The 27569-nt window shown below is 49.0% G+C and overlaps 1 protein-coding gene across 2 annotated transcripts in view; it reads left to right on the top strand.

Annotated features, from left to right (window-relative positions):
- The first annotated feature begins 478 nt into the window (after positions 1–478).
- The window catches only part of ABCC1 (ATP binding cassette subfamily C member 1), a 146226-nt gene continuing 119135 nt past the window's right edge, over positions 479–27569 (top strand). The window contains exon 1 of one of the 2 annotated variants that reach the window (XM_043454929.1): positions 479–713. In XM_043454929.1, coding sequence (XP_043310864.1) covers positions 666–713 — 48 coding nt within the window. In that variant the 5' untranslated portion in view covers positions 479–665. The remainder of the gene's footprint in view (positions 714–27569) is intronic. The other variant, XM_043454928.1, reaches the window with a different exon arrangement.

A 27569-nucleotide genomic window follows, 5' to 3' on the forward strand; every position in this document is an offset into this window, starting at 1 on the left:
TCTCTGAACCTAAGTTTCTCCATCTGTACAGGGCAGATTAGATTGAGTATCCACCTCCTGCAGTTCCCCATCCAGCTCTTGAGTCAGCAGGCTGGGTAAGCCTGGAGGACCCTGGAGAAGTCACTCAACCTCTCTGCCTCCAGTTTTCTTCCTTCATGAAAAGGGAGTCACAACAGAGTCCAATGAGGACGCAGCTCCGGCGTCTGGCACTCTGCGCTCATAGAGGGATCAGTGCATATTATTGCCCCCGGTGGTTTCTATTAACTGTTGCTGTCGTCTCGATGTTGTTGTTACAACAGGATTGAAAACTGGTCTGGGGTCTGGACACAAGGGTCGCGCTCGGTCTTTCCCGAGCCTCTGATGGGGGTGTTGGGGGGGTGGGATCGGGCGCCTGCGGAGGGCGGGGGGCCGGTCCCGGCGGCCGCAGGGTCTAGCGTGCAGCCTCTCCGCGTGGCCCACGCGGGCCGGGCGAGGTGAGCGGGGCGGGGCCGGGCGGGGCGGGGCCGCCGCATCCCCGTGACGCGCCGGCCAACCAGGCGGCGTTGCGGCCCCGGCTCCCTCCGTCGCTGCCTCCCGCCCTCGCCGCCGCCGCCGCCGCCGCCGCCGCCGCCACCAGCAGCCGGGCCCGTCCGCCCGCCGCTGCCCGCCGTGCCCGAGCCGGCCGCATGGCGCTCCAGGACTTCTGCAGCGTCGATGGCTCCGACCTCTTCTGGGTACGTGCTCGGCGGCCGCTCGGGTCGCGTGGGGCCGGCGGCCGCGAGCGGGAGCGGCAGGGAGGGCGGCCGGCGGGCGGGGAGGCCGGCCGGCTGGGGGAAGCGCCGGGCTCGGGCGGGTTGGGCCCGCGGTCCCGGGGTCCCCTGCCGCCCCGAACGCCGCGCTCCCCTTCCCGCAGCCGGCCTGGCGGGGCCCGCTCCCCAGCCTGCCCTCAGCCTGCCCCCTTCGGGAGCGCAGCTGATGGGGGGCGGAAAACTTGGGTGACTGGGTTCCAGGGAAGCAGGCGTTGGGGACGGGTTGCAAATGCCCGGCTCTGGGGCTTTTGGGGAAAGGTGAGGGGTCAGAGCCTGGGAGAGGGGGCCGAAGAGAGGGGCCCTTTCTTCTTTGGGGTTCTCCCTCCACTTGAAAATAACCTGCCACGGACGGAGACGCCAGAGATGGCGGGGGGGCGGGTGGTGGTGGTGTCTCCCTGCTTAAGTTCCCCCATCTCCTTTGTGGCTTGGAACCCCGCTTTCACAAGCACCCGGTTGCCAAAGGGCTGAGCTGGGGAGGGGCTCAGACTGTGGAAAGGGGCTTCTAGTGGCTGACTTGAGGTTTGCCCCCTCCCCAGTTTTTTGGCATACACATTATTTTCCTGTGGTTCGGTATTTTTGACATCTTTTACTTTCCTTCTGTTTAATTACTGTGGGTCCGGGTCGGGGCGGGGGGGCGAGTTTGAAGGGACAGGGGAAGAATTAGGGGAGTTTCAGGGACAGCCAGGAAGGAAGGTGGGGCTGCTCACCCCTGCCCTGACTTGCTTGACCCTGGGGTCAGGTTTGGGGTCAGCTGGGGCTATCCAAGGATCCTGGTACCAGTCGGTTTTTGTGCTGTTTGACACCTGAGATCCGAGGCTCTTCTGTGTGGGGACCAACCCCAGGTTCCTTCTGAATCTTTGCTGTTGAGCCTGGCCGGGTCTCCGGAGGCCACTCTGGCTTAATCCCCAGTGTCTTGGGCTTTAGTTTCTCTCTAATGCGATTTGCCTCTTTGTTACAGGAAGCACTGTGTCCCACTCTCTTGGTTATTACAGTAGGCAAACGTGGGCAGGATAGTTTTCCTATTTTTGTTTAGGAATTGGTTCTTTGGAATCACCCCTGGTTCTTTGGAGCCAGTGATTAGCATCTCCAAATACCTTCTTGTTCTGTTTTGTGGTCCTCTCCTTGAAGGACCACATTTGGAGTGTTGATAAGTCATCTTCGAGGTCCCCATGGGAAGGGTTTATTTGGGGGATGGGGGCGGTAGGTATCACTTGTTAGAACAACCACACACATCTGGCTGTGTCTCACATTTTCAGGCCAACAGGATTTACTCAGGGGCTGGAAGTAGTACATATGCTTTGCACTCGAGGTCCAGGATTGATTGGGGAGCAGACTTATTTGCAAAGTAGGATTGTACTTAGCAGAGACAGGAAAATCTGAGGAGTCCTTGCTCCCAGTACCCAGTGTAACAATAGCAAGATTATTTCTGCAAGAATCAGATGGGGATCTGGTCTAGTGTTGCTGTGATACTGGAGAATTTCCTTGTTTATTTTGTTCTGAATTACAGAGGGGATAAAATAGGTGACCATGAATTCTGCGCCAGGTTGTATTTTATTGATGGCAACTGGCAGTTGATGGATGGCATCAGGTTTTCCAACGTTGAATGGGTTTGGGGATGTCCTCTGTTTATTTAGTTGAAGAAGCTCATCTGAGGAAATCAGCTGTGTGTGTGTGTGTTTTCTCCTGCAAGGACTTTTGCTACAGAAATTGCCAGGTGCTTGGCTTTCCCTTCTGCCAGGCCCTCCATCTCCCCGCCTGTCTATGGCCTTGCAGACTTTCCTCTGCCCTTCCTCCCTCTGGATTTCTGGACTCACTGGTTGTCCCAGTTTCTCAAGGTGCCCTGGAACCAGGGTTTGAGAGCAGGCAGTGGGGGCATGAGCACTTCCAGGTAGCCTGAGAAACCGAATGTAATCAAAAGGAGGTGACTTCTGTGTTTCCCAGGGTGCCCACTCAAGGCCAGGAGAGACTGCTGCTAGCCACTAGGTAACTGTGATCTTGGGCAAGCCGCTATGTCTATCTGTGCTTCAGCTTCCTCATCTGTAAAATAAGGGTGTGGGCCCCCACAGTCTCAACCTCCTACAGTTGTTTTGAAGAGTAAAATTAGTTCATCTGTGCAAGCCACTCAGCCCATGCCCTGCACAGAGGTAAACAATGGTTATTGCTTTCTTTGCAGAGATGAAGTTGTGTGTTTCAAGTTGCTGGACCTTCCTTTGGACCCACTTTTTCTTAAGCTGGGGCATGGGATTGGGCCATCCACCAGGTCATCCCTGGCTCCTCCCTTGACCAAGGGCAGAGGAAAGTCTGCAAGGCCATAGACAGGCAGGGAGACGGAGGGCCTGGCAGAAGGGAAAGCCAAGCACCTGGCAATTTCTGTAGCAAAAGTCCTTGCAGGAGAAAACACACACACTCACAGCTGATTTCCTCAGATGACTAGCCCACCTGAGACTCTAATCAGAGTTTTGTTCCTGAGTCAGTGTCTCCCTCTGAGCCCCAGGAAAGGGCCAGAAAAACCACACGATGTGGAAATAACCTGTGGTGAGGGTTCGGCTGACTTACCACCTTCATCCAGGCAAATGCTCTGGGATGGAAAAAGAGGAACTTGGTTATCTAGATAGAAAATAGGGGCCAAGTTCACCAGCCCTGGGTTTGCTTTTTTTTGAGGGTGCTTGGTGTGGGACAGGTTGGAAGGGCTGTTTTGTGGCTGATATTTGAATGATGATTGGGCAATTGGGCCTGGGCCTCCCCTTGCAAGCTAATTTTTTAACAAAAAAATTGTTTATTAATTTATTGCATGTCCAATGTAGAAAAATCAGAAAATGTCGAAAAGTAAGTGACAAGTCAGTAAGCAGTGGAGTATAGCGGCTCTGAGCAGTGCTTGGATCCCTAGAGTTCAAATCCTGGCTCTACTTCCTGGGCAAATCACTCCCCTGCTCCATGCCTCAGTTTCCACACCTGAATAATGGGGATGTTAACACAGTACCAAGCAACTCCTCGGCAGGTACTTAGGATGTTGTTGCTTGGTATACAGTTGGTATGGTGGTTGGTGGTTTAATCTCTTTAAGTCGTGTCCAACTCTTGCGACCCCATGGACTATAGCCCTCCAGGCTCCCCTTTCCATGGGATTCTCCAGGGAAGAAGACTGGAGTGGGTTGCCATTTTCTTCTCCAGAGCATCTTCCGAACCCAAAGATTGAACCCGCGTCTCCTGCGTTGCAGTCGTGTTGTTTACCACTGAGCCACCAGGGAAGCCCTGGTATACAGGTGGCCCTCGGCAAATTTAAGTGATGCACTGGCTGGAATTCTCTAGTTAACTTTTGCTGCCGTACTTGCTACTGCAGGGAGTGAACGGATCGGTGGCTCCGTGTCATGGTTCATGGAGTCCTGCTAATCATTTGGTCCTGGTGTTGATATTTGCCTCGGAGCTGCCCTGAGCCTTCTTTCACCTCAGTAAGCCCCTGAATATTCAGTTTGGCTGCCAAAAGGTGGGAGAAAGGAGTGTTTTATTTTTTCAGTTTTTTGCACACACTGCACAATATGTAGGATCTTCGTTCCCCTGACCAGGGATTGAACCCACGCCCCTGGCGTTCGAAGCTTGGAGTCTTAACCATTTGGCTTTACCAAGGAAATCCCAAAAAGAAGTATTTTAGAAGCCATTTGAAATTCTTCTTGGGGTAAGGTCTGACCTTGGCATCAGTCTAATTTCTGGCATAATTAGCTCCTTGTGGCTTCACTATAATGTAGAAAGAGCCAATTTTTTCTCCATCCTTTAAGCTTCCTGTGGGTTTTTAGATGCATCACTGTGCTTTCCTCCACCTTCCTCTCCTCTCCTTTACGTCCGCGCCTCCTTCTAGTCTCCTCTTCCCATGCGGACTAGAGCCATGGGGCCCCTGGAACTGGTGGGGTCGTCCCCTCTGCCCACCCCCACCTGAGGCCCAGCATGGCAGCTTGGCAAGGTCAATGGCTTTGGGAGGAGAAAAGGGGACTCTGAGAGGACAGGGCAGGGTGAAGCTAGTCTCCTCCCAGCTGGACAGGCTCTGTTTGGGGTAGCCTTGGAGGAGCCTTACCTTTGGAACGTGATGGTGGATGAAAAAGCTCTCTTTCCATTCACATTCTCAACTTTTTGGAACTGACATCTCCACCTGGGTGTCTCTAGTTTACCATGTCCCACGCGGAACTTGGGCTTCCCTGGAGGCTCACAGTAAATAATCCGCCTGCAATGCAGGAGACCTGGGTTCGATCCCTGGGTCAGGATGATCCCCTGGAGCAAGGATTGGCTACCCACTCCAGTATCCTTGCCTGGGAAATCTCAGGGACAGAGGAGCCTGGCGGGCTACAGCCGATGGGATCACGAAGAATCAGACATGACTTAGCAACTAAGCCATCGCCACCACGATGAACTTGGAGGTCTCCCTGTCGTCTCCCCTACGCCCCCCCTGCCCCCCACCACCCCAGCCCTCCCCATCTTGATTGACCAGGGCAGCTGTGCCCCAGAAGTTCAGGCCCAAACCCTGCATCAGCCCTGACTCCCCTCCTTGCCTCCCATTCCGCATCTGATAAGCAAATCAGCAAATCCTGTTGCCTGTTCCTGAAGTGCCTACTTCTCACTGCTTCCTTGCCTTCTTCTGGCCAGAGCCATCACAGCCTCAATCTTGCAGCTGGCTGTTCCCACCTCAGTGCTTGCCTTGATGCCCTCCTTGATCCCGCAGTCTGGTGTTAGCCCTGTAGCCAGAGGGATCCTGTTAAAGACACAGCTCAGACCCTCTCCCCCTTCTGCCCTATATACCCTGCAGTGACTCCTTGCATCCCTCAGGGAAAAAGCCAGAGGCCTCAGAGAAACTTACAAGGCCTAAGAGCATCTGATCCCTCACCTCTCTGACCACACTGCCTGCTGCCGTCTCTGTCCCTTTGCTCCAGGCCAGGCTGCCTCGGGGCCTTTGCAGTCGCTGTTTCCCCTGCCCAGAATGCTCGTGCACTTTCAGATCCTTGTTCCAGAGTCACCCCAAGCAGCCTTTCCTGGACTCCCTGCTGCTTCATCGTGGCTCCCTCCCACCCCGCAACCCAGCACTTACTGCCAAAATAAGTCTTATTTATTTGGTTTACTGTCTGTAAACTCCCACCAAAAGGTCAGCTTCACAGGGGGAGGGGTTTTTGCCTGTGCTTGTTCTTATGGCTGTAATCCCAGCCCCAGTGCCTGGAACAAAGTAGATGCTCAGTAAATAATGAATGAATGACAGGAGGCTTTGGAGTGACTTTTGAGCTGGATTGAAGTCTGTTCCCAGAGTCTTCTAAGGCTGAAATAGACCCTCACCTGTGTGGAATGGAAACCCAGGTGGACTGAGCCTTCTAGCTTCCACATCTGACTGTTTATGTTTCGTCTTGCAAAGCTGAGAACTGAATCTGACCTCTCTTTTTCCGGGACTCAGTACACTGCACATACAGCAGGTGCAATTAACGTTTGAATTTGAGTGTCTTGAGGTACAAGTTCCATTGGGGGATTAGATCTAGCCAGCTAGTGTTCTGCTCTGGCTTTATTTTAACATGGAATTACTGATATTTCCTGATGGGAAGAATTCATGGAACCATCTGCATTTCTGACTTTTGGAAAATCAGGAGATCTGATTGCACGAGGGCCTTCGCTTGTAGGTCGTGGGTTGTCGGCTGGGGCTGCCCGCTCCGACAGAGCAGCCTGCCAGAACAGGCTGGGCCCAGGTTGGCGCAATCCCTTCCCCTCCTTATTGCTACTTTACTTCTAAGGCCCGGGATCCGTTGCCTTTTTCCCTTGTGCTTTCTCCCTTGGTCTGCTTCCCTCATCGATGGGGCCCTCCTGGACCTGTAGGTGTTTGAGTCAGTGTCTCCTGCTTTGAAGCCCTTGGGTGAGATGACTGGGGCCGATCTGGCTCACTAGTGTGGTGTTGCTCTGTCTGGCTTGGTCGTGTTGGCAGGAGGGGGCTGGATAAACGAATTATCAATGCCCAGGGAATTTGAAGCAAGCGTCTGGTTTTGTATGTTGGCTCCAGATTTTCATGGTGGGATAAGGCCTAGATTTCATCAGATCTTAATGGTCTGATGGACCATTATGGGACACCCCAGCCCATAAAAACTTGCCTGGACCTTTTGCAGAAAGAAATAAACGGCTAGTAAAATGCTTTTGAACTGTGATGCTGCAGAAGACTCTTGAGAGTCCCTTGGACAGCAAGGAGATCCAGCTCAACCCTGAATATTCACTGACAGGACTGATGCTGAAACTGAAGCTCCAGTACTTTGGCCACCTGATGTGAAGAGCCGACTCATTGGAAAAGACCCTGATGCTGGGAAAGATTGAAGGCAGGAGAAGGGTGTGGCAGAGGATGAGATGGTTGGATGGCATCACCGACTCAATGGACATGAGTTTGAGCAAGCTCTGGGAGATAGTGAAAGGACAGGGTCCCGCCGGGCGTGCTGCCATCCATGGGGTCGCAGAGAGTCGGACACAACTGAGCGACTGAACAACAACAATGTTTTGGGATAATGACAAGGATTTGAACATCCTGAGGCCAGTGCTTCCCCCAGCCTGGCCTGGTAATGGGACAGACAGGTCTCTTGTGGTGAAGGCATGGGATCCTGCTAATTTCTAGAAGACCGGGCAGTGAGAAAGCCCCCGTAGAGGAGGGCTGGTAGGTGTGGAGCGGTTTCTCGGCCTGGGCACGCTGGACTTCTTGGGCCAGGTAATTCCCTGTTGTGGGGCCGCCCTGGGCCTTGTAGGCTGTTCAGCAGCAGCGCTGGTCTCTCCCCACGAGATGCCGGTAGCACCTTCTCCCTGTTGTGACAACAAAAATGTCTCCAGATGTTGTCACGTGTCCCCTCGGTGGGGAGGTCCCACAGCCATTGATGTGGAGGAATCCAGAGAAGAAATCTGGGGCAAGACTTTTGCCTCGTCCTGCAGTCCCCTGAGTTTTTAGGCTGTTGAACACGTCACATAATTGGCTTATTGGGGTTGCCGTGGAGAAGCTTAATGAGACGCGAAGAGGGTTAGACTCCAATTAGCCAGAGAAGGAAATTGCAAGGTTTCCAGGCTGTCTGCCTGCCTCTTTCTAACCGGGGGTGCCCTCTTCTCCCCTAATCCATTCTGGCTGGGGAGGGGGGTGGGAAAGGGTTGGGTGGTGTGAAGATTCGGCCCCAGGGTGAAGTGCTTGTCTAGAGAGATCAGCTTTGAAGATGCTCCTGCTTCTTAAACTGCCCCAGGAGAGGTGGACAATTACAAAGTGGAGACTCTACTTAAGTGTCCCCTTGGTTTAATTGTGGGATTGCATCTCTGGGGGGAGGTTGCCAGGTCATGGAAAAGGGGTCTAGATGTCCCGGGAGGGTGGCGTTTGGCCCATTAGGCAGTAATTGAGGTTTTACGAGGCTTCTCCCTTTCCTGTCAGTGAATTGTCTCCGTGAGAACCTTCCTTCATGTTTTACTGGCCACCTGCTTGGAGTACCTTCCTCCCTGGAGAGTGGTCATCAAGAGCCTGCATTTTCCTGGCGCAGAGTACTTGAGTGTGATCTTTACAACTGGATTCGTTCTCCTGTTCTTCCCACAACCATTTCTCACTCATTCATTTATTCAGGCTTTTATTATTAGTTGATCATCAGCTGTGCACTGCGACTGTTCTAGACACTGGGGATACAGCCATGGACGAGGCGAACGGGACCCATGTTCTCACGGAGCTGATGCTGCGGGTGACCAAAGTGATTTCGGATAGCGGCAAGTGCCACAACGACATGAACTGGGACGAACTGGGGTGTGAGCTGCAGTAGGGCTATGTCCAGGGAAGGCCTTTCAAAGGAGATGACTCTTGACCTTTGACCCAAATGGCAAAGCTGGCTGTGCGAGGGCTGGGGGAAGGGAGTCTCAGATAGCGGGGACAGCACGTGCAAAGGCCCTGAGGTGCATGGAGTGATCAGTGGAACTGTGGAGCCCATCTAAGGAAAATCTGGCCTGGAGCCTGCTACCAAAATGCCTACAGCACTAATAAAATGACTTGTGGTACTAAGAAGGGCCTGGAAATCCCAAGGAGGAAGCTTGCTGCAGCTTGGCAGGGAGATGGAACATTATTACTTGTTCCCTGATATCATGGACTTCTGATTTATTTAGGTTTGAATGGGTCTCAGGTTTTTAAAAATCAAGTTTATAGGTTTTTAATGAGTCTCATCTGTTGCAGAACCTTGGCCACACTGTTCAGGGTTAGATCAGGTTGGAAATCCCCACTGCCCTTGATTCCCCTCCAAAGGTTTTTTAGGACCCATTAACATGATGAAGTGCTTTTCTTACGTGATTAGGTTGACTTTCTAAAGGGTTGCTAAAAAAGTGTTCTTTTTAAAATAGATGTTGAATTGACCTGGAAGGTCTTGCAGAGTAACTCTTTTGATTATGCTGTTGCTTTCAAAGAATTATCTTTTAGAAGTTACAACTTTAGGGACTTCCCTCTTGGTCTTGTGGCTAAGACTGTGCTCCCAATGCAGGGGGCCCAGGTTCGATCTCTGGTCAGGAAACTAGATCCCACATGCCTCAACTAAAAGATCCTGCATGCCTCCATGCAGACCCACTGCAGCCAAATAAAAAAAATATTGAATAAATAAATAAAAAGTTAGAACTTTAAAAAAAGTTTATGGTTTATCCACTATGGAGAACAGTGTGGAGATTCCTTAAAAAGCTGGAACTAGAACTGCCATATGACTCAGTAATCCCATTGCTGGGCATACACAACGAGGAAACCAGAATTGAAAGAGACACGTGTACCCCAATGTTCATTGCAGCACTGTTTACAATAACTAGAACATAGAAGCAACCTAGATGTCCATTAGCAGATGAATGGATAAAGAAGTTGTGGTACATATACACAACGGAATATGGCTCAACTATAAAAAAGAATGCATTTGAGTCAGTTCTAATGAGGTAAATGAAACTGGAGCCTTTTATACAGAGTGAAGTAAGTCAGAAAGAGAAACACCAATACAGTATATTAACCCATATATATGGAATTTAGAAAGACGGTAACAATGATCCTATATGCAAGGCAGCAAAAGAGACACAGATGTAAAGAACAGACTTTTGGACTCTGTGGGAGAAGGTGAGGGTGAGATGATATGAGAGAATAACACTGAAATATGTATATTACTGTATGTAAAATAGGTGACCAGTGCAAGTTCGATGCATGAAGCAGGGCACTCAAAGCCAGTGCTCTGGGACAACCCAGAGGCATGGGGTGGGCAGGGAGGCGGGAGGGGGGTTCAGGATGGGGGGACACATGTGCACCTGTGGCTGATTCATGTTGATGTATGGCAAAAACCACCACAATACTGTAAAGTCATTATCCGATTAAAATATAAAATTTTTTAAAAAGTTTAAAAATACTAGATAAAGCTGTATTCTAGAAGAATATGACGGGAAAGTATAAGTTTCAGTACTTCCCCTCCCTGCGCTCTGTTCCCAGGTGTCACCATTGACGGTAGTTTCTTGGGTCTCCTTCTAGAAAAATTGCAAGCATATGCAAATATGTATGAAGCGTGAGTGGGCGGGGAGAGACTGAATATCTTTTTTTCCCTCCCCAGATAGTTTCGTATTCTAAATAACGTTCTGTATCTTGCTCCTTTCGCTTAGAAACCAGTGTTGATTTTTCTGTCCGTGCTAAGTCCAGGGAAGTTGAAAGAAAAAAAAAATAATACTTTAGCAGCCACACTCTCTTCTGTCACATGACTGTGCCGTGTATTCATCCAGTCCTCCCTGGGTTGCTCTCAGGGTCTTTGGTTCCAGTTTTCTGCATGGTGAGCAGTGCTGCCTCAAACACGCTGGGTGCTCATCTCGATACTCTCTGCGGAGAGATGTAAATGACTCAGCAGAGTCAGTTTCCCCTGAGAAATTGCTCGGTGGGGGATCTATGCATTTTGAAATGTGACAGTTCTTTTTTTTTTTCTCTTTGCTTTTCTCGGAGTCTCCTTTATTTATTTTTTAAAATTTATTTATTTTAATTGGAGGCTACTTACTTTACAATATTGTAGTGGTTTTGCCATAGATTGACATGAATCAGCCATGGGTGTACATGTGTTCCCCATCCTGAACCTCCCTCCCTCCTCCCTCCCCATCCCATCCCTCTGGGTCATCCCAGTGCACCAGCCCTGAGCACTTGTCTCATGCATCCGACCTGGGCTGGCGATCTGTTTCACCCTTGATAATATACATGTGCTTCCCTGGTAGCTCAGAGGGTAAAGTGTCTGCTTGCAACGTGGGAGACCGAGGTTTGATCCCGGGGTTGGGAAGATCCCCTGGAGGAGGGCATGGCAACCCACTCCAGTATTCTTGCCTGGAGAATCCCATGGACAGAGGAGCCTGGTGGGCTGCAGTCCATGAGGTCACAAAGAGTCGGAAATGTGATAATTCTGATTCTCAAGTGACAGCTATGGTTTCAGTCAGTCAGTCAGTTCAGTCGCTCAGTCGTGTCCGACTCTTTGCGGCCCCATGAATCACAGCACGCCAGGCCTCCCTGTCTATCACCAACTCCTGGAGTTTACTCAAACTCATGTCCATCGAGTCAGTGATGCCATCCAGCCATCTCATCCTCTGTCATCCCCTTCTCCTCCTGCCTGCAATCTTTCCCAGCATCAGGGTCTTTTCCAATGAGTCAACTCTTCGCATGAGGTGGCCCAAGTATTGGAGTTTCAGCTTCAGCATCAGTCCTTCCAATGAACACCCAGGACTGATCTCCTTTAGGATGGACTAGTTGGATCTCCTTGCAGTCCAAGGGACTCTCAAGAGTCTTCTCCAACACCACAGTTCAAAAGCATCAATTTTTCGGTGCTCAGCTTTCTTCACAGTCCAACTCTCACATCCATACATGACCACTGGAAAAACCATAGCCCTGACCAGACGGACCTTTGTTGGCAAAGTAATGTCTCTGCTTTTTAATATGCTGTCTAGGTTGATCATAACTCCCACTAATGGATTTACTGGGTTTCCCAGGTGGTGCAGTGGTAAAGAATCTGCCTGCCAACGTAGGAGGTGTAAGAGACATGGGTTCGATCCCTGGGTTGTGAAGATCCCTTGGAGGAGGAAATTGCAACCCCCTCCAGTATTCTTTCCTGGAAAATTCCATGGACAGAGGAGCCTGGCAAGCTGCAGTCCATGGGGTCCCAGAGAGTCGGACACAGCTGAGTGCACACACACAATGGACTCACCAGCATTTATTCAGTACCTGTTGTGTTCGTGCCATTTGAGAGCATCGATCAGGCTGGGAATTGACCAGCCTCATGTTGCTTCCTTGTGTATGAGAGGATTTTGCCCAGCAGTTAAACCATCCTTCCAGTGGATTTGGTCCAGAGAGTGATTGGTTTATGTTCTAATTTTAAAAAGATATGTTTAAATTTTAAACATCTTTTGACTTCTTTCTTTAAAAAGTACTTTTACATTAACAGTTCAACAACATGGAAAAGTTTTACTCATAATTTTATCTTGCTAAAATGACTTATTTATTTTTTACATGTAAACTTTCTAGTTTAATTGTAGAGTTTTCTGGTTCACAGAGTGATACTCCTTGTGAGAAAACAGCATAGAGGTATTTAAATAAAGTGTTAACTCTCTCTAACCAATAACCAAACTATTCTTCCTGTCCTTTCTCTGTAATCATGGAAATGTTTATAAACATAAATAATATGCTTAAAAATAAAGTGGGTTATATTATTATCATCCCTCTACTTTTTACTTTTGCTTCACATGCTACATGGCAGTACACATAATCTCACTAGTAATTCTTAAACTATTGTATAATATTCCAAGTTATAGATTTGTTATTGATTCAGCCATTTCCCAGTTAATAACATCACTTGCATTGTTTCCCATTTTTTGGTTTCTGTAAACAATGCTCCAGTAAACATCCTTGTCTATGGGTTAAAATTCTGTAAATTTTAGTTTTTAATCAGTATTGGGGCTTCCCAGGTGGTACAGTGGTAAAGAATATGCCTGCCAATGCAGGAGACACAAGATACTCAGATTCAGTCCATGGGCTGGAAGATCCCCTGGAGTAGGTAATGGCAACTCACTCCAGTATCCTTGCCTGGGAAATTCCATGGACAGAGGAGCCTGGTGGGCTACAGTCCATGGGATTGCAGAGAGTTGGACAGGACCGAGCACATGCATATGCAGTGGGCATTGGGTGGTTACTTTCCAGAAAGGTTGTAGCAAGTCCATTCCTAGTGACAGGGACTGGGAATTCCCATTTCTCTGCATCCTTCCCAGTCCTGTACACGGCTAAGGAAATGTGTAAGTAAGGAAAGTCGCTCAGTCGTGTCCGACTCTTTGCGACCCCATGGACTGTAGCCTACTAGGCTCCTCTGTCCATGGGATTTTCCAGGCAAGAGTACTGGAGTGGGTTGCCATTTCCTTCTCCAGGGGATCTTACATGGCTGACTTCTGTTTATTTGATGGACAAAAAAGATATCTTATTTTCACTGGCATTTCTCTTAGAAGTTAGAAGTTGAGCATCCTACGACATATTCCTTGGTGATTCACGTGTTCTATTGTGTGTGTGTAGTTGTCCTTTTTGTACATTTTTACTCTGGTTTGCTCTTTGCTGTTAATTTGTGGGCACACTCGGTATATTGGGACTGTTGCTTCTTTTGTCTGTATTTTTCCCTCGGCCGTTGTTTGTTGGTGTGTTAACATCCGAATCTTGTCCAGATTTTTATGTGGTCTTTTCTCTATTGCATTTTCATTTATTCTTGTGAGAATTTTCCCATGTTCCGCACAACTTTTGTAATTATACCTTTAAATGTCCAAGCAGTAGTTTCTGGTATTGGTGGATTGTAATTTACATAATTATTGCCTGTGGTTTGACATTTAGGTTGCTGTTTCCCCCTTCTTTTTTTTTTTCTTTCAAAGAGAACATTGTTATAAATATCATATGAGTAGTGCCTGTTGACTTATTTCTTTAGAACATATTCTTGGGAGTGGAGAGAATATTTAAAATCATTGAAAATGTTTCATTTCCTGTCTACAACAAGCCCAGCTTGTTTTTAAGAAAGTGGTAGCTCGGTTCTAGCAGGGTCTCTCTGAGGGTGCCCATCATTGTGGTTGTTGTTTTTATGATTATTTAGAGCAGATGATACGTGTACGTTAGTGCCAATGCCTTCTCCAGTCCTCTAATCAGCCTTGTCAGGCTGGAGACCGGAAGCCCAGGGGAAAGCTGGAACTCCAGGGTCCTGGGGAAGGTGACCCGGTAAGTTATAATTTAGATTATCCAGGAGCTCTTTGATAAGGCTTCTTCCTCAGAAGCAATTTCACTCACCCAGGGTCAAGGAGAAAAGGCACATGGTAGATTAGACTCTGAGGATGGTAGTGCAATGGGGCTCTGCCTTCTTTTTTTTTTTTTTAAGAGTAATTTATCAATTTATTTATTTTATAGTAGGTCCTTGTTGGTTGTCTGTTTTAATTATTTGTTTATTTTTGGCTGTGCTGGGCGTTCGTTGCTGCCTGGGCTTTGCTCTGGTTGCAGAGAGCAAGGTTCTTATTGCGGTGGCTTCTCTTGTTTCGGCTCCTGGACTCCAAAGCACAGGTTCAGTAGTTGTGGTGTGCAGGCTTAGTTGCTCCGAGGCATGTGAGCTCTTCCTGGATCAGGGATCGAACTTGTGTCTCTGGCATTGGCAGGCGGATTCTTTACCACTGAGCCACCGGGGAAGCCCTGGTATCTATCTGTTTTAAATATAGCAGTGTGGACATGTCAGTCCCAAACTCTCAACCTATCCTTCCCCCCGTAACCATAAATTCATTCTCTAAGACTATGAGTCTGTTTCTATTCTGTAAGTTCTTCTGTACCATTTTGTTTTTTTTAGATTCTGCATGTAAGTGATATCACGATATTTGTCTTTTTTTTCTGACTTACTTCACTTAGTATAATAATCTCCAGGTCTATCCATGTTGCTGCAAATGGCATTATTTCATTCTTTTTAATGGCTGAGTAATAGTCCATTGTTTGTATGTATATCCATTCATCTGTCAGTGGACATTTGGGTTGCTTCCATGTCTTGGCTATTGTAAACAGTGCTGCAGTGATACTGGGGTCCGTGTATCCTTTTGAGCCATGTTTTTCTCTAGATATATGCCCAGGAGTGGGATTGCTCGGTCATATGGTTGCTCTGTTTTTAGTTTTTTTAAGGGATCTCCATACTGTTCTCCAGAGAGTGGGTGTACCAATTTACATTCCCACCAGCAGTGTACTTTTGTCTCCCGAGATCCCTGGGAGGTCTGGGGGGACCATTTCACACTTGATGCTGGAGTCAGAGCTGGCCCATTTTCACCTCATTTGCATATTTGGTGGGGAGGGGCTGGAGAGAGGGCTTATCCCGGGGTCAGACCCGCTTTATTCCCAAAGAGGATATTAGTTGGGGGAGGTGGTGGGGATCAGAGAATTGGCAGCTGAAGGCATGGGCATGCTTGGGTGAGGGGAAGGTGCAGCATTAGAGAAAGCCAAGGACGTCTAGGGTCGGGGTCTCAAGGCCAGGTTCAGGAGCCCAGGCTCAAAAATCAGTCCTGCCAGTTCCCAGGCTGGTGCACCCTTGGGCCAGTTGCTTAACTTCTGGGAACCTCAGTGTCCTTATCTGTAAAGTGGGGATCACGATCTTGCTGTGAATCTCTCAGATTTGGAAGGAAAAGAGGCAGGATGTAGAGGAAGCTCAGAAAAGCTCAGCAGGCACGTGCTGTGTTTCTGCGGGAGGCTGGGCCGGAGGGGACCGTGACGGACAGTCGCAGGCAGTAGCGTGGGGATTTCTGGTGTGGCGATTCTCTTCTGGTTTATCACGTCCCTGCAACCTCTGGGTTCACGCAGACCTTGGCAGAATGAGGATGAAGCCCAGCCTGACCTCAGGGATTCAGACATTGGTCCCCAGCATCTGAGGATCCAGGCTAATTCACCCAGCTGTTACAGGGTGTCTGTAGGGTGTCAGGGTCTGGTGAGGCATGCTGGGGTGTTGGGTGTCAGCTCAAACTGGGCTGATGGGTGGGAAAGTTCGTTCTGGAGATTTTCTTTGTCGTCTGGCATTCAGAAGACATGTTTAAGTGCCTAAGTACACAGGGATGAAGGTGGGCTCTGACAGCTGAGAGCTGCTGACAGATGCATACTTGGGAAGGTCCAAGGTTTCAGTTACTGTAAACATGGCCGTGATTGAATTACTTAAAGGGGCTTTTCTTGTATTCTCTTCTTTGACGTTATAAGAGGTCCAGTATAAAATTAAATAAGACAGGAACTAGTACAGTAAAATGTGACAGTCCTCCAAAAGTACGCTCTTCTAGAGATTATCTGTTATGGGCATTTTAATTTCTACTTCCTTTTCTCCACATATAACATGTTAAGATGTTTTTTAAAAACAAGAATGAGGTTTTATGAGAACGTTCTCTGTGTTTCATTTACTGTTCATCTTGGAGTCCACCCATTTTTAATGAACTTATTTACTTGAAGATGAAATGTCAACATGAGCCTAATTATATAATTTGCTAATAATTGTTTCCTTTCCAGGCGGTTGGATAGCCTTGTTTTTTTTTTTTTTTTTTTGATAGCCTTGTTTTTTAACTTCTCTGTAAGGGAAATCCAGGGAAGATGTGAAGCAAGGTTGGGTGGATGTCAGAGGGCCCTTGTTCCACCCTCTTGGATGCCCCTGGCAGGAGACAGAGCCTCCGACGGTCAGTGTCCCAGGGCTGTGAGCTGTGCTCAGGGGACAGAGCTCTTGCCCACTGGTCCTGTGGCCTGGCCCCATTCAGTCTGCAACCTCTGAGGGGCTCCTGATTATCCTTGCACTGGACTTGGTGCTGGGAATCCAAAGATGTGCAGAGCAGGGCTCCCCGCCATCCTTGAGTTCCAGTCTTGTGAGAGATTGAACAAGTGAGCCATGAAAGGCTGTGAAGGGGGGCTCAGTGGTGCTCAGTGAGTGCAGTAGGAGTTTTATTTGATCCATGGATGGAAAGAAGAGACTCCCTGAGTGGGGAGATTGTGTGAGGATATAAATGTAGCTCTATATGACAAACATAGAGCCAAGCATAGTGGCTTAAGATACAAGCTAATTTCTCTCTGGGCTTCCCTGGTGGTAAGTAATCCACCTGCCAATGCAGGAGACACAAGAGATGCGGCTTGGATCCCTGGGTCAGGAAGATCCCCTGAGAAGGAAATGGCAACCCACTCCAGTATTCTTGCCTGGAGAGTCCCAAGAACAGCAGAGCCTGGTGGGCTATAGTCCATGGGGTCGCAAAGAGTTGGACACAACTTGGTGACTAAACAACAACCATTTCTCTGTGGTGTAAAAATCCCAGCTTGGCATGGCAGCTCTGTCCCCGAGGATGCCAGGGGCCCAGGCTCCTCCTGTCTCGTTGCTGTGCTATCCCCAGGTGCTGCCCTCATTGTGAATCAAGAATGTGCACCCCCTTGTCAACATTCCAGCCAGAGCGAAGGAAGCAGAAGGGTGCAACCCAGAAGTCACCCACATCACTTCTGTTCACATCCTACTTCTGTTCACATGGCCAGTAAGCTAGTCATATGACCACACTGCTGCAGGGGAGTCTGGGAAATGTAGTTTCCTTTCTCAATAAACATGTGCTCAGCTGAAGATTAATTACTAGGGGTTCAGGAAGAGTGGATATTGGGGTAGAACAGTTTGCCAAATAGGCAAAAGCAGAAAGTCAGAATGTTCTAGGCAGTGGAATAAAGCATGTGCAGAAGCTTCAGCTTAATAAGGAAGGCCATTGTGGCTGGAACTTGGAAAGAAGGGGGGGTATTGTGAGGAGACAGACCTGGACTCTAGACTTGGATCCTCCAGAAAGCCTTCGATGCTTGCTTTTCCCTCCCCTTGCTCCACCTTTAGCACCAAGGCAGGCGTATTACACAGAATCCTTAAACCAATGACTAAATCAATTCTAGTCTGTATTCCTATTTTCCTGGGTGATTTTGGTAAGAATTCACTCTTAGAAATAAATAGCATACATTGAGGATTATTCTGTCCAGTAGTAAATCCTTCTCTCTGAATGGTTTGTTTTCAGCTTATGGTAATGCTGAGTATGTGCTCTTATGGTCCCTTTTTTAGATGTGGAAACAGAGGCACAGTTAAATTTGCCCACATTCACACAGCTGACAGGGGGTGTAAACAGATCGTGTTCAAACCCCCCAGTTCGACCTCAGTGCCTGCCCTCTTCTCCGCTGTCTCACCCTCAGTTGTCTGTGTGTATTCTTCATGGTCTTGACATTTATATCTCAGTGCATCACTGTTAGGATTGCATTTGGTTGCAAGAAACAAAGCGTAACTCCAGTGGCCTAAACATTAAGGTATCTATTTTTTTACGTATCACAAGGTCCACTACCTCTGACAGGTTGCTGGCATTGGATTAGCAGCCCAGTGGACTGACACCATTTTCTTTGTCTTTCTGTCAAGGCCCCAGAATGGCTGCTGCAGCTCTAACCATCACATCTAGGTTCAAGGTAGGAGGAAAGAAGGAACACACCAACTTCACTTACCTCTTTTTTATTCAGGAAAGTAAATCTCATGGCCACCTCTAGCTATGAAGGAGGTAGGAAAAGAGCATTTGGTTTTATGCTTCTTTAGTGGGAGGCAGCAAAACAGAAGGGAGTGGGGAAAGACGAGTAAGCTAGCCAGTAGTGTCTGCCACATACTTATTTAGTGATTTAAATAAGTCCACTTTTTTGTAACGTAAATAAACTTATCTCCCCCACAAAGAAGTTTCATATCACTTTAGAATGTCTGTGAAGTTGCAGGTTGGTCATATTCTTGTATTTACCTAATAGCTGTTAAATATGTCACCGGTGAAGGAAAACGTAGGATATTCTGCAAACTGACTAGATCACTGCTTCTCTCCTCCAGGGAGTTTTGCCCCCAGGGGACTTTTGCCAACAGTTGGAAACATTTTTGGTGGTCGCACCTGGCATCCAGTGGGTAGAGGCTGGGGAACACTTTACATCTGAAGCCTGCTTGTAGTTTTCAGGCCTGTTCCCACAGCCAAGGAGTCCAATCTCCAGTAAACCAGAGGAGAAGGTAGTTTACTTGTGGACGTGAATTCAGCAGATTGCTCCTCCGCAAGTACCGTACAGAAACTGGGGAGAAGAGAGCTTGTGGACCCAAAAGTGGTTGAAATGATAGCTCCTTTCCCAGGCAAGTCTTATCTGAGCACGTGTTTCAGAAAGAACGCTGTGTTGACAGACAGGGTTTCTCTTGTGGAGCTAGGCAGAAACCATGGACTTTTGGAAAGGGCTGTACGTACTCAGTTGAGTAGGAGATTTTATTGCCTCCTCTCTGCCTGGGTTTGGCAAAAACAACCTGGTCTGGGCAAGGGCCTGTGGAAGGAGCTGTGGAGACAAGAAGGCAGCTGGCAGGTGGAGCTGATCAGGTCAAGCTGCTGGCAGTTTTGCCCGGGGTGGCCTGGTCAAGTAGCTTGACAATTACATGCATCCTCCCCCACCCCCATTAAAGTTAATTGAGTTGTTATGGAGCCACAGTGAGGGAGTGGGAGTGGTGTCTGCCTCTCAGGAGTTAGCTTTGCTAAGATGTAAGGGTTACCTTCATTTCTCCTTGATTCTGGAAACTTAGAAAAAAGTCTCTTGCCATCCTTAATGTGCAGTAGGGTTAGAGAAGAAGCTGGGGTGTTGAGAGAGGCACGCCATGTCTCATCAGATCCACAAGGCTGGCAGTGGTGACTTGCATCCCAATTTCAGAGATGCTGGGCTAGGAAAGCATGGCCAGCAGAGATTGTAGGATGCTGTGATCGCGAGTTGCAGATACCGCGTGAAGAAACACGGGTCTTCGAATCAATGCAGTGAGATAATAGTTTCTGGTCCCTCCCTCTTCTGTGTCTGAATCCTTTTATTGCTATAGGTCCGATGCTAAGTGTAAGTGAGACCGCAGCCTCCCTGCCTCTTGGTGGCCAATTGGGAAGATTGTTTAGAGTGAAATAGCTGCATGGGGAGCTGGTGTAGTAGCCTCTATTCAGATGCCTGATTCTGCTGCTTGCCCGCTGTGTGACCTTGGTAAAGTGACTTTGCCTCTCTCTGCCTCCGTTTTCTCACATGTGCAGAATGGGGGTGATGGGAGTGCCTGCCTCATAGAGTGGTAAAGTTAATATACAGCTAAGGTGCTGCTCCTCTGATCGTGAAGTGATGTTATCCTTGCTGTTGCTCGCCATCGCTGGTATTGCCGTCTTCATCGTCAGTCATGGTCACACAGCAGTCCCCATTCTGGTCCAAAGTGAAATCTGAGGATCCAGGAGGAAGTGGAAATGGAAAAAGTACTGGACAGCAACATAGGCCCCTTGATTGGCCCCTGAGTTAGCCACGGATCACATCTGGTCTTCTAGGTAACACCAGCTCCTTGGCCCAGGTCAGGAAGCCCTTTATTCTGTGCCTCAGTTTAAGCATCTGTAAATTGGAGGCTAGTAATGGGACCTGTGCCCTCAGAGGTTTGTTTCAGGGACTAGACAGGTTGAGACCAGCCCTGGGGCTGTTTAAGGACTTGCTCCAAGGGTTTTCAAACCACTCTGGAAAGAGACCCACCTCCCTTTTCACCTTCAGCATCAAGTGTTTCCTTGACCTGGGATCTTTCCCTGACCCTTGACCACAGCTCTTCGGCAGTTGTAGATGGTGTCTTTGCTCTTGTTCTTGGTCTGCTTTCATATGCAGGTTAAAAACCCTGGTCAGAAGGAATTTCCTGGCGGTTCAGTAGTTAAGACTCCGAGCTTCCACTGCAGGGGGGCATGGATTCAATCCCTTTTGGGGGTACTGAGATCCCTCATGCTGCACGGCATGGCCAGAAACAAACAAAAAACCCCACAAACAGCCCTCATCAGAGGGCACGAGGCTGGGTGGTCAGTGCCCACGCCCCTCCACTGGAGGCTTCTCCAGGGCCGGAGGTGGCTCCGGGTCTGGTTCGTGACAGCTGGGTCATTTTCAGCAGGATCCCCTGCCACTATTTGCTCAGCTCTTGCGTGCCTGGGAGCTTCCTGGTTGTCACTGAGAACGGCCCAGCACGTGAAAATTGTTCCTCCTCTTGCCGTTTGGGTTATTTCCTTTGGACTCGTGCCCAGAGCTGGGATTGTTGGGTCACAGGCAGGGACAGAGGTTCGGCTTTTCTTTGGGTGTTTCTGGATTGCTTGGCAGATAAGTTATTCACCCCCTCCTTTCGTTGGTTGAACAAGTCCTCAGTGAGCGCCTCCTGTACACAGGTGAATTTGGTCCTATTGTGGGGAGGTTACAGGTTGTCTCTAAGAGGGACACTTAAAACTTGCCTGGTAGGGGCTGCTGGAGCTGGGTGGGTGGAAAAAAAAAAAAAAAAAAAACTTGCCTGGGAGCTAATTGAGAGTGCTGACTCGTGGGGCACTTCTGAAGCTCCGAGGACTGTGCTAAGCTCTTTGTAAGTCCTAATGATTCCATCCCGATGGTAGTGGAGTCGAGGCTGATGGGGAAACAGAGGCAGAGAGACGGGAGGTCACCCAGCTGGTAGATGGCAGGGCTGGATCCACACCCAGGCTGTCTCTTGAGTCTGGATGCTAACCTGTGTCCTGTGCTGCCCCGTAAACATGGAAAGGAAGGACGTACACAGGGTTAGGTCCTAGTGAAGAACCAGGAAGCGGGCACTTGAGACGGGTAGCCTCTCTCCTCCAGTACTGCTGGAAAGAGGAGGAAGAGCTGGCCAGGCCACAGGCATTCCAGGCTGGAACAGCGGGTGGGAGGCCCTAAGGTGGGGAAAAGCTGGGTGCGATTGAAGAGCAGTGGGGAGGCCACTGAGGCTGGAGCATCAGAGGTCAGGGGCCAGAGAGAGTATCATGGGCCAAAGTGGGGGCACAGCTATGCCTTCCAGGACCCAGTGAAACTGATGATTAGTACTCATGGTGCTCGTTAGTCCCCAGCCGTGTATGAGACAATTTCTATTTAATCCTCAAAACAGCCTTATGAGGTTAATAGACTGCTATCATCCCCATTTTCCAGATGGGAAACTGAGGCCTGGGCCTGTTATGTGACTTTCGCAAGATCTTACAGCTCATACATAGTAGAGCTGGGATGGGATTCCAGATGTTTGGCCCAGGGTCTAGGCCCTCAAGGGTGGTACCATCTCCACTGTGATGGGAGTGTCCCTGGTTGTCACCACAGCGGACTGTTTGACAGGGGCCATTGTAGCTGCTCCCCTGGTGGTTCAGATGGTATAGAATCCGCTTGCGATGCAGGAGACCGGGGTTTGATCCCTGAGTCTGGATGCCCTGGAGAAGGGCCTGGCAACCCACTCTAGTATTCTTGTCTGGAGAATCCCATGGACAGAGGAGCCTGGTGGGCTACAGTCCATGGGGTTGCAAAGAGTCAGACACAGAGTGACGAACGTATTGTAGGTGCTTGCAGGTCAGTGGCCGTGGTAGGAGGACTCGGATGGGACAGAGGGGAGTCTTTTCCAACAGACTGTGTCAGATGACTAAGCCTGGAGCCGGAGAGATGAGAGAAAGTCTCCTGGGGGAGGCTTCAGCATTCCGGCGCATGGCTTCATGAGCAGCTGTCCTCACTGAAATGATGATGACGACAACAATGACGACAACAGGGGCAGTAATAATGATATGTAAAGAGCTGACTCATTGGAAAAGACCCTGATGGGAGAGATTGAAGGCAGGGGGAGAAGGGGGAACGGCAGAGGATGAGATGGTTGGATGGCATCACCGACTCGATGGACAGGAGTTGAGCAAGCTCAGGGAGACGGTGAAGGACAGGGAAGCCTGGTGCGCTGTAGGCCATGGGGTCATAAGGAGTCGGTCACGACTGAGCAACGGAGCAGCAACCACAATAATGTGGTAGAAGGAGCAGCAGCACGCTTAACCCCCCGTGGCCACCCCGCCCCCAACACCGGGTGCTTTTGGTTTCTTTTGCATAGCACGTGGGATCTTAGTTCCCTGACCAGGGCTCCACCCTGTGCCCCCTGCAGTGGAAGCTCCGAGTCTTAACCCCCACACCGTCGGGGAAGTCCCATGACATTGACTGCCAATAGTCCAAAGAGAGATGAGCGGCTTAAAGTCAGAGAGGTGGAGTGACTCCCCCAGGGCCACACAGCCAGGAAGCCGTGGGGACAGGATTCAAGGCCTCCTGCTCCAAAGCCTGTGCTTTTTGGCCCGTGAGCTGTGGTCCTCCCTTCAGCAGGGCCGGCTCTGGGCTGTCTCCACTGCGATGGCTCCGGGCGCAGATGTGGAGCCCAGAATTCAGGTATCAGTTGCGTGTAGGGGCCCTGGGATGGGGAGGAGAGTGAGCTGGAACTCCTTGGGTTGGAAGGCTCTGGGGCAGGGACTGTGACAGAGTGTCTCCAGGGGATTTTTTTTTTTTTTTAAGGATGAGGTGGCTTTCCCAGTTTCCTGTTCTTGGCCCGATTCAAGAGAAGGGAATGAGAAGAGTAAGCCAGGAATTTTTCTCTCTGGGTTTCACAACTCCCTGGAGCTTTTGCAGCATGTCGGTGATGCAGCACTTTGCTGGTGGAATCCTCAGTGAATCTCCGCTCCGCTTTGCTTAACTCGTTCAGGCCCTGGCCCGCCCTCCCAGCCCTGTTGGTCACCCAGGCCCCTCCTGGCATTTGTTCCATTTCGTTGTTCCACTCACACCCCAAGCTTGTCTAGCAACTGCCTTCCATCCTGCCCAGGGCTCCTCTTATAAGAGTGCCATTCCCTCCTGTCTCCATATGAGCAAACCTGGGGCCCCTCCCTTTAAAATTTTACCTACAGGCAGTAGCCTGCTGAGTTCCCCAGTGGAAAGTACGGTGACAGTAACTTTCATTAAGGGAGTGGTGGCTGGGTACCCATCTGTTGTCACGTGTGTATTTTCTCAGGGAGGTAGGACCTGTCGTAGCAAGCCAGCCCGCCGGCTGGCTGAAGTCTGCTTTGGCCACAAGGCTGTGCCACCTTGGACAAGTGCCTTTACCTGTCTGTGCCTTGGTCGCTTTCTCTGCAAAACGGGAACAATAGTACCCACTCCAAAGGGTTGGGGATGAAGATGAAATAGCATGCTATGTGGATTCAGTCTTCCTGATGACTCTGAGAAGTAGGTATTGTGGTCCTTGCCATGTGGAGGAGGAAGCTGAGTTTTCTTCCTATGCGCTTTGGAATGAACCCTTCTCTCTTTTCTGAAAATATCTTGCCGTTTATGTGTATGTCTTCGATGGCACTTAGGGCTTTTAAAATCCTTTAGCCACTTATGTATCTACCCACCCTACCTGCTGCACAAAGTTCTAAACTTCTTGAGAGCAGGATACAAATGTGGATGTTTCTGCTTCACTCCTGTTACAAAGTGGGGTTTAGTAAAGGTGTAGCCTGGAGAATCCTGTGGGCGGAGGAGCCTGGTGGGCTACCGTCCATAGGGTCACAAAGAATTGGACGTGACTGAAGCGACACACGCATGAATGAATGGGCAGGTGGGCAGGTCTTCAGAGTCACTAGGTATCAGTGGCTGGAATGGGGCCAGATGGAAAAGCTGCTACAACAGTAGGTCAAAACTGGGGCAGTTAAGCTTCTCGGGGACATTGATGAGCTCTGTTGTTGTGACTGGGAGTGGGCAGAGGATGCTGCTGGCTTCTGGAGGGTAGAGGCCAGGGATGCTGCCAGACATCCCACAGTGCACAGGGCAGCCCCACAATAGGGAATTAAAATGGTCCCAAATGTCACTAGGGTGAAGGTGAGGAACCTTGGGTTAAGGGAACAGATAATCTAGTTGTAAGCAAGATGGCAACAGGAGAAGATATTGCATTAATTTTTTTCTTGAATGAGAAAAAATTGCAAACAAATGCAAACAAATCCCTTCTAGATGTGTCCTCTTACTGAGGTGATGAAGTGAGGGAAGGAGGGTCTATGTATATTTATTACTTTGTTTTGAAGATTGTTAGATTTAAGGACAGCATGTGTAAGGAGAGAAGAGGCTGAGAGCCGAAGAATTGATGCTTTTGAGCTGTGGTGCTGGAGAAAACTCTTGAGAGTCCCTTGGACAGCAAGATCAAACCAGTCAATCCTAAAGGGAATCAATCCTGAATATTCATTGGAAGGACTGATGCTGAAGCTACAATACTGTGACCACCTGATGCGAAGAGCCCTCATTGGAAAAGAACTTGATGTTGGGAAAGATTGAAGGCATGAGGAAAAGGGGACGACAGAGAATGAGATGGTTGGATGGCATCACCAACTCCATGTACATGAGTTTGAGCAAGCTCTGGGAGATAGTGAAGGACAGGGACACCAGTATATTGCAGTCCATGGGGTCGCAAAGAGTCAGAGGTGACTTAGCAACTGAACAATAACAACAACGCAAGGTGAAAACTCAACAGAGTTAAAATGATCCTGGGTCTTATTCATCTTTTTTTTAAAAAAAAAAACAACCAGCTTTACTGAGATATATTAATAGTTCACATGTCATGTAATTTGCCCATTTAAAATGTATAATTTGGCAGCTTTTAGTATAGTCACGGAGCTGTAGGTACATCACCACTATTGATTTGTAACATCCCATCACTCCATCTGTCTATCCTTGTGTCCTTGAGAGCTGGTGGAGCGTGTGCCCGGCGGGATCACACATGGTGGCTGCATCCAGTTTGCAGTTTGCTGAGACTCATTCTGGTGCCCGCTCATGGCTTCCACAGGTGCTTACGAGTGCCTGCCACATGCCAGGACGTGCAGGGAAGAAGCAGGGAGTGGTACATCCAGGAACCAGACCTGGGACTGACAGTCCGGTGGGAGAGCAGGATGCAGAAAAAGTAACATATAAAATTAGTAGCATCAGGGACTTCCCTGGTGGTCCAGTGGTTAAGAATCCGTTTTCCATTGCAGGGGATGTAAGTTCGATCCCTGGTTGGGGAACTAAGATCCTACATGCCAAGGGGCAACTACCCCTGTGCACCGCAATGAAGATCCCTCATGTTGCAACTAAGACCCAATGCAGCAAAAAATAAGTAAAAAAAAAAAAATTTTTTTTAAAATTAGTAGCATTCGATGGAGCCATGTGAAATGCAGCCAGTGTTTCTTGGTCTGTATCCAGGGTTGGCAGACTTTTTGTGTGGAGGGCCAGGTTGTAAATATTTTAGGTTTTGCAGGACAAGAGGCAAAATCAAGCCACACCCTTAGCAAAAAGCAAATTGTCTTTTTTTTTTTTTTTTTTTTTTAACATTTAGAATTTTAAAACTGTGGAGCCCATTCCTAGTTTGGGGACTGTACAGAAGCAGGAATCTGGGCGAATCTGGCACATGCATTGTAGTTTGCCGGCCTGTGACCTACCTGGTAATTCATACGGTTTATCTCATCATACATTATATATTGTTGTTGTTTAGTTGCCAAGTCATGTCTGACTCTTTTTCGACCACACTCATTGTAGCCCACCAGGCTCCTCTGTCCTTGGGATTTCCCAGGCCAGAATACTGGAGCAGGTTGCTATTTCCTTCTCCAGAGGATCTTCCCGACCCAGGGATCAAACCCATGTCTCCTTCTTAGCAGGCGGATTCTTTACCACTGAGCCACGTGGGAAGCCCACACTATACATAATATATACTGTATTTTTGCATGTTCCATAACAAATATAAAATGTTGAATAATATGTGATGTCAACAAATATATCATATCTAAAAGAAATGTCAGGACAGAGTGTGGTGAGTGCACAAAGGAAAGAGTTCAGTGAGGGGTTTGTTTGAACAGGGCTTGGGGGTTGGGCAGGCCTCCCAAGGAAGGGATGTTTCCGCACAGAATCAAAGGATGCCTCTGAGTTGAAGTCAGGGCAGAGGAACTGGCCATGCAGAGGCATCGGCTGGTCCAAGACCAGCGAGCAAGGGCGAGAGCCAGAGGCTGCCATGAGGAGTTGTAGGCAGGGTGGGATGGGATGGGGTTGTCGGTTGAAGCTGTCCCCTTGGCTGTTGTGTGGAGGATGAACTGGAGGAGGATCGGGCCACCTGTTAGGAGGCTGGGGTGGCGTAAACATTAGTCAGGTTTGGTTTACGTTGAAGCAATCACATACCTTCTAATGGTGTGTCACTCTTCTTTTTTTATAATTTCAGGTTAGCTTTCAAAAGGATTTCGTATTTATCAAAACGTCATGGGTAGGGAATTCCCTGGCAGTCCAGTGGTTAGGACTTCATGCTCTCACTGTTGGGGCCTGGGTTCGATCCTGGTTGGGGAACTATGATCCCACAAGCCATGTGGCACAGGGGGAAAAAAAAAAAGTTTGTGGCTGTGTCTTATTCCAGCAAATCCCTATCCCATCATTTCACCTGCTTTTGTTTTTGCTTTTAATGTGAGTGAAAATTGAAATTCCACATGTGGCCTGTGTTCTGTTTCTGTCGGGCAGTGCTGTTAGCGTCACTGAGGTTTTAGTGACGTATTGTGTCTGTGTTTAGTGATTCAGTCGTGTCTGACTCTGCGACCCCCTGGACTGCAGCCCGCCAGGCTCCTCTGTCCATGGGGATTCTCCAGGCAAGAATACTGGAGTGAGTTGTCATGCCCCACTCCAGGGGATCGTCCCAACCCAGGAACTGAACCCAGGTCTCCCGTATTGCAGGCAGATTCTTTACTGACTGAGCCTTCAGGGAAGCCCAAGAATACTGGAGTGGGTAGCCTATCCCTTCTCCAGGGGAACTTCCCAACACAGGAATCGAACCAGGGTCTCCTGCATTGCAGGCAGATTCTTTACCAGCTGAGCTACCCGGTTAAGTCCTTCGTTGAGATGTTCATGGCACACAACATATGTAATTTGAAGCTGCACAGTGTGATGATTTGATACACATGTATTTCGTGAAA

The sequence above is a fragment of the Cervus canadensis genome, chromosome 32, assembly GCF_019320065.1.
Source record: "Cervus canadensis isolate Bull #8, Minnesota chromosome 32, ASM1932006v1, whole genome shotgun sequence".
Taxonomy (NCBI): Eukaryota; Metazoa; Chordata; class Mammalia; order Artiodactyla; family Cervidae; genus Cervus; species Cervus canadensis.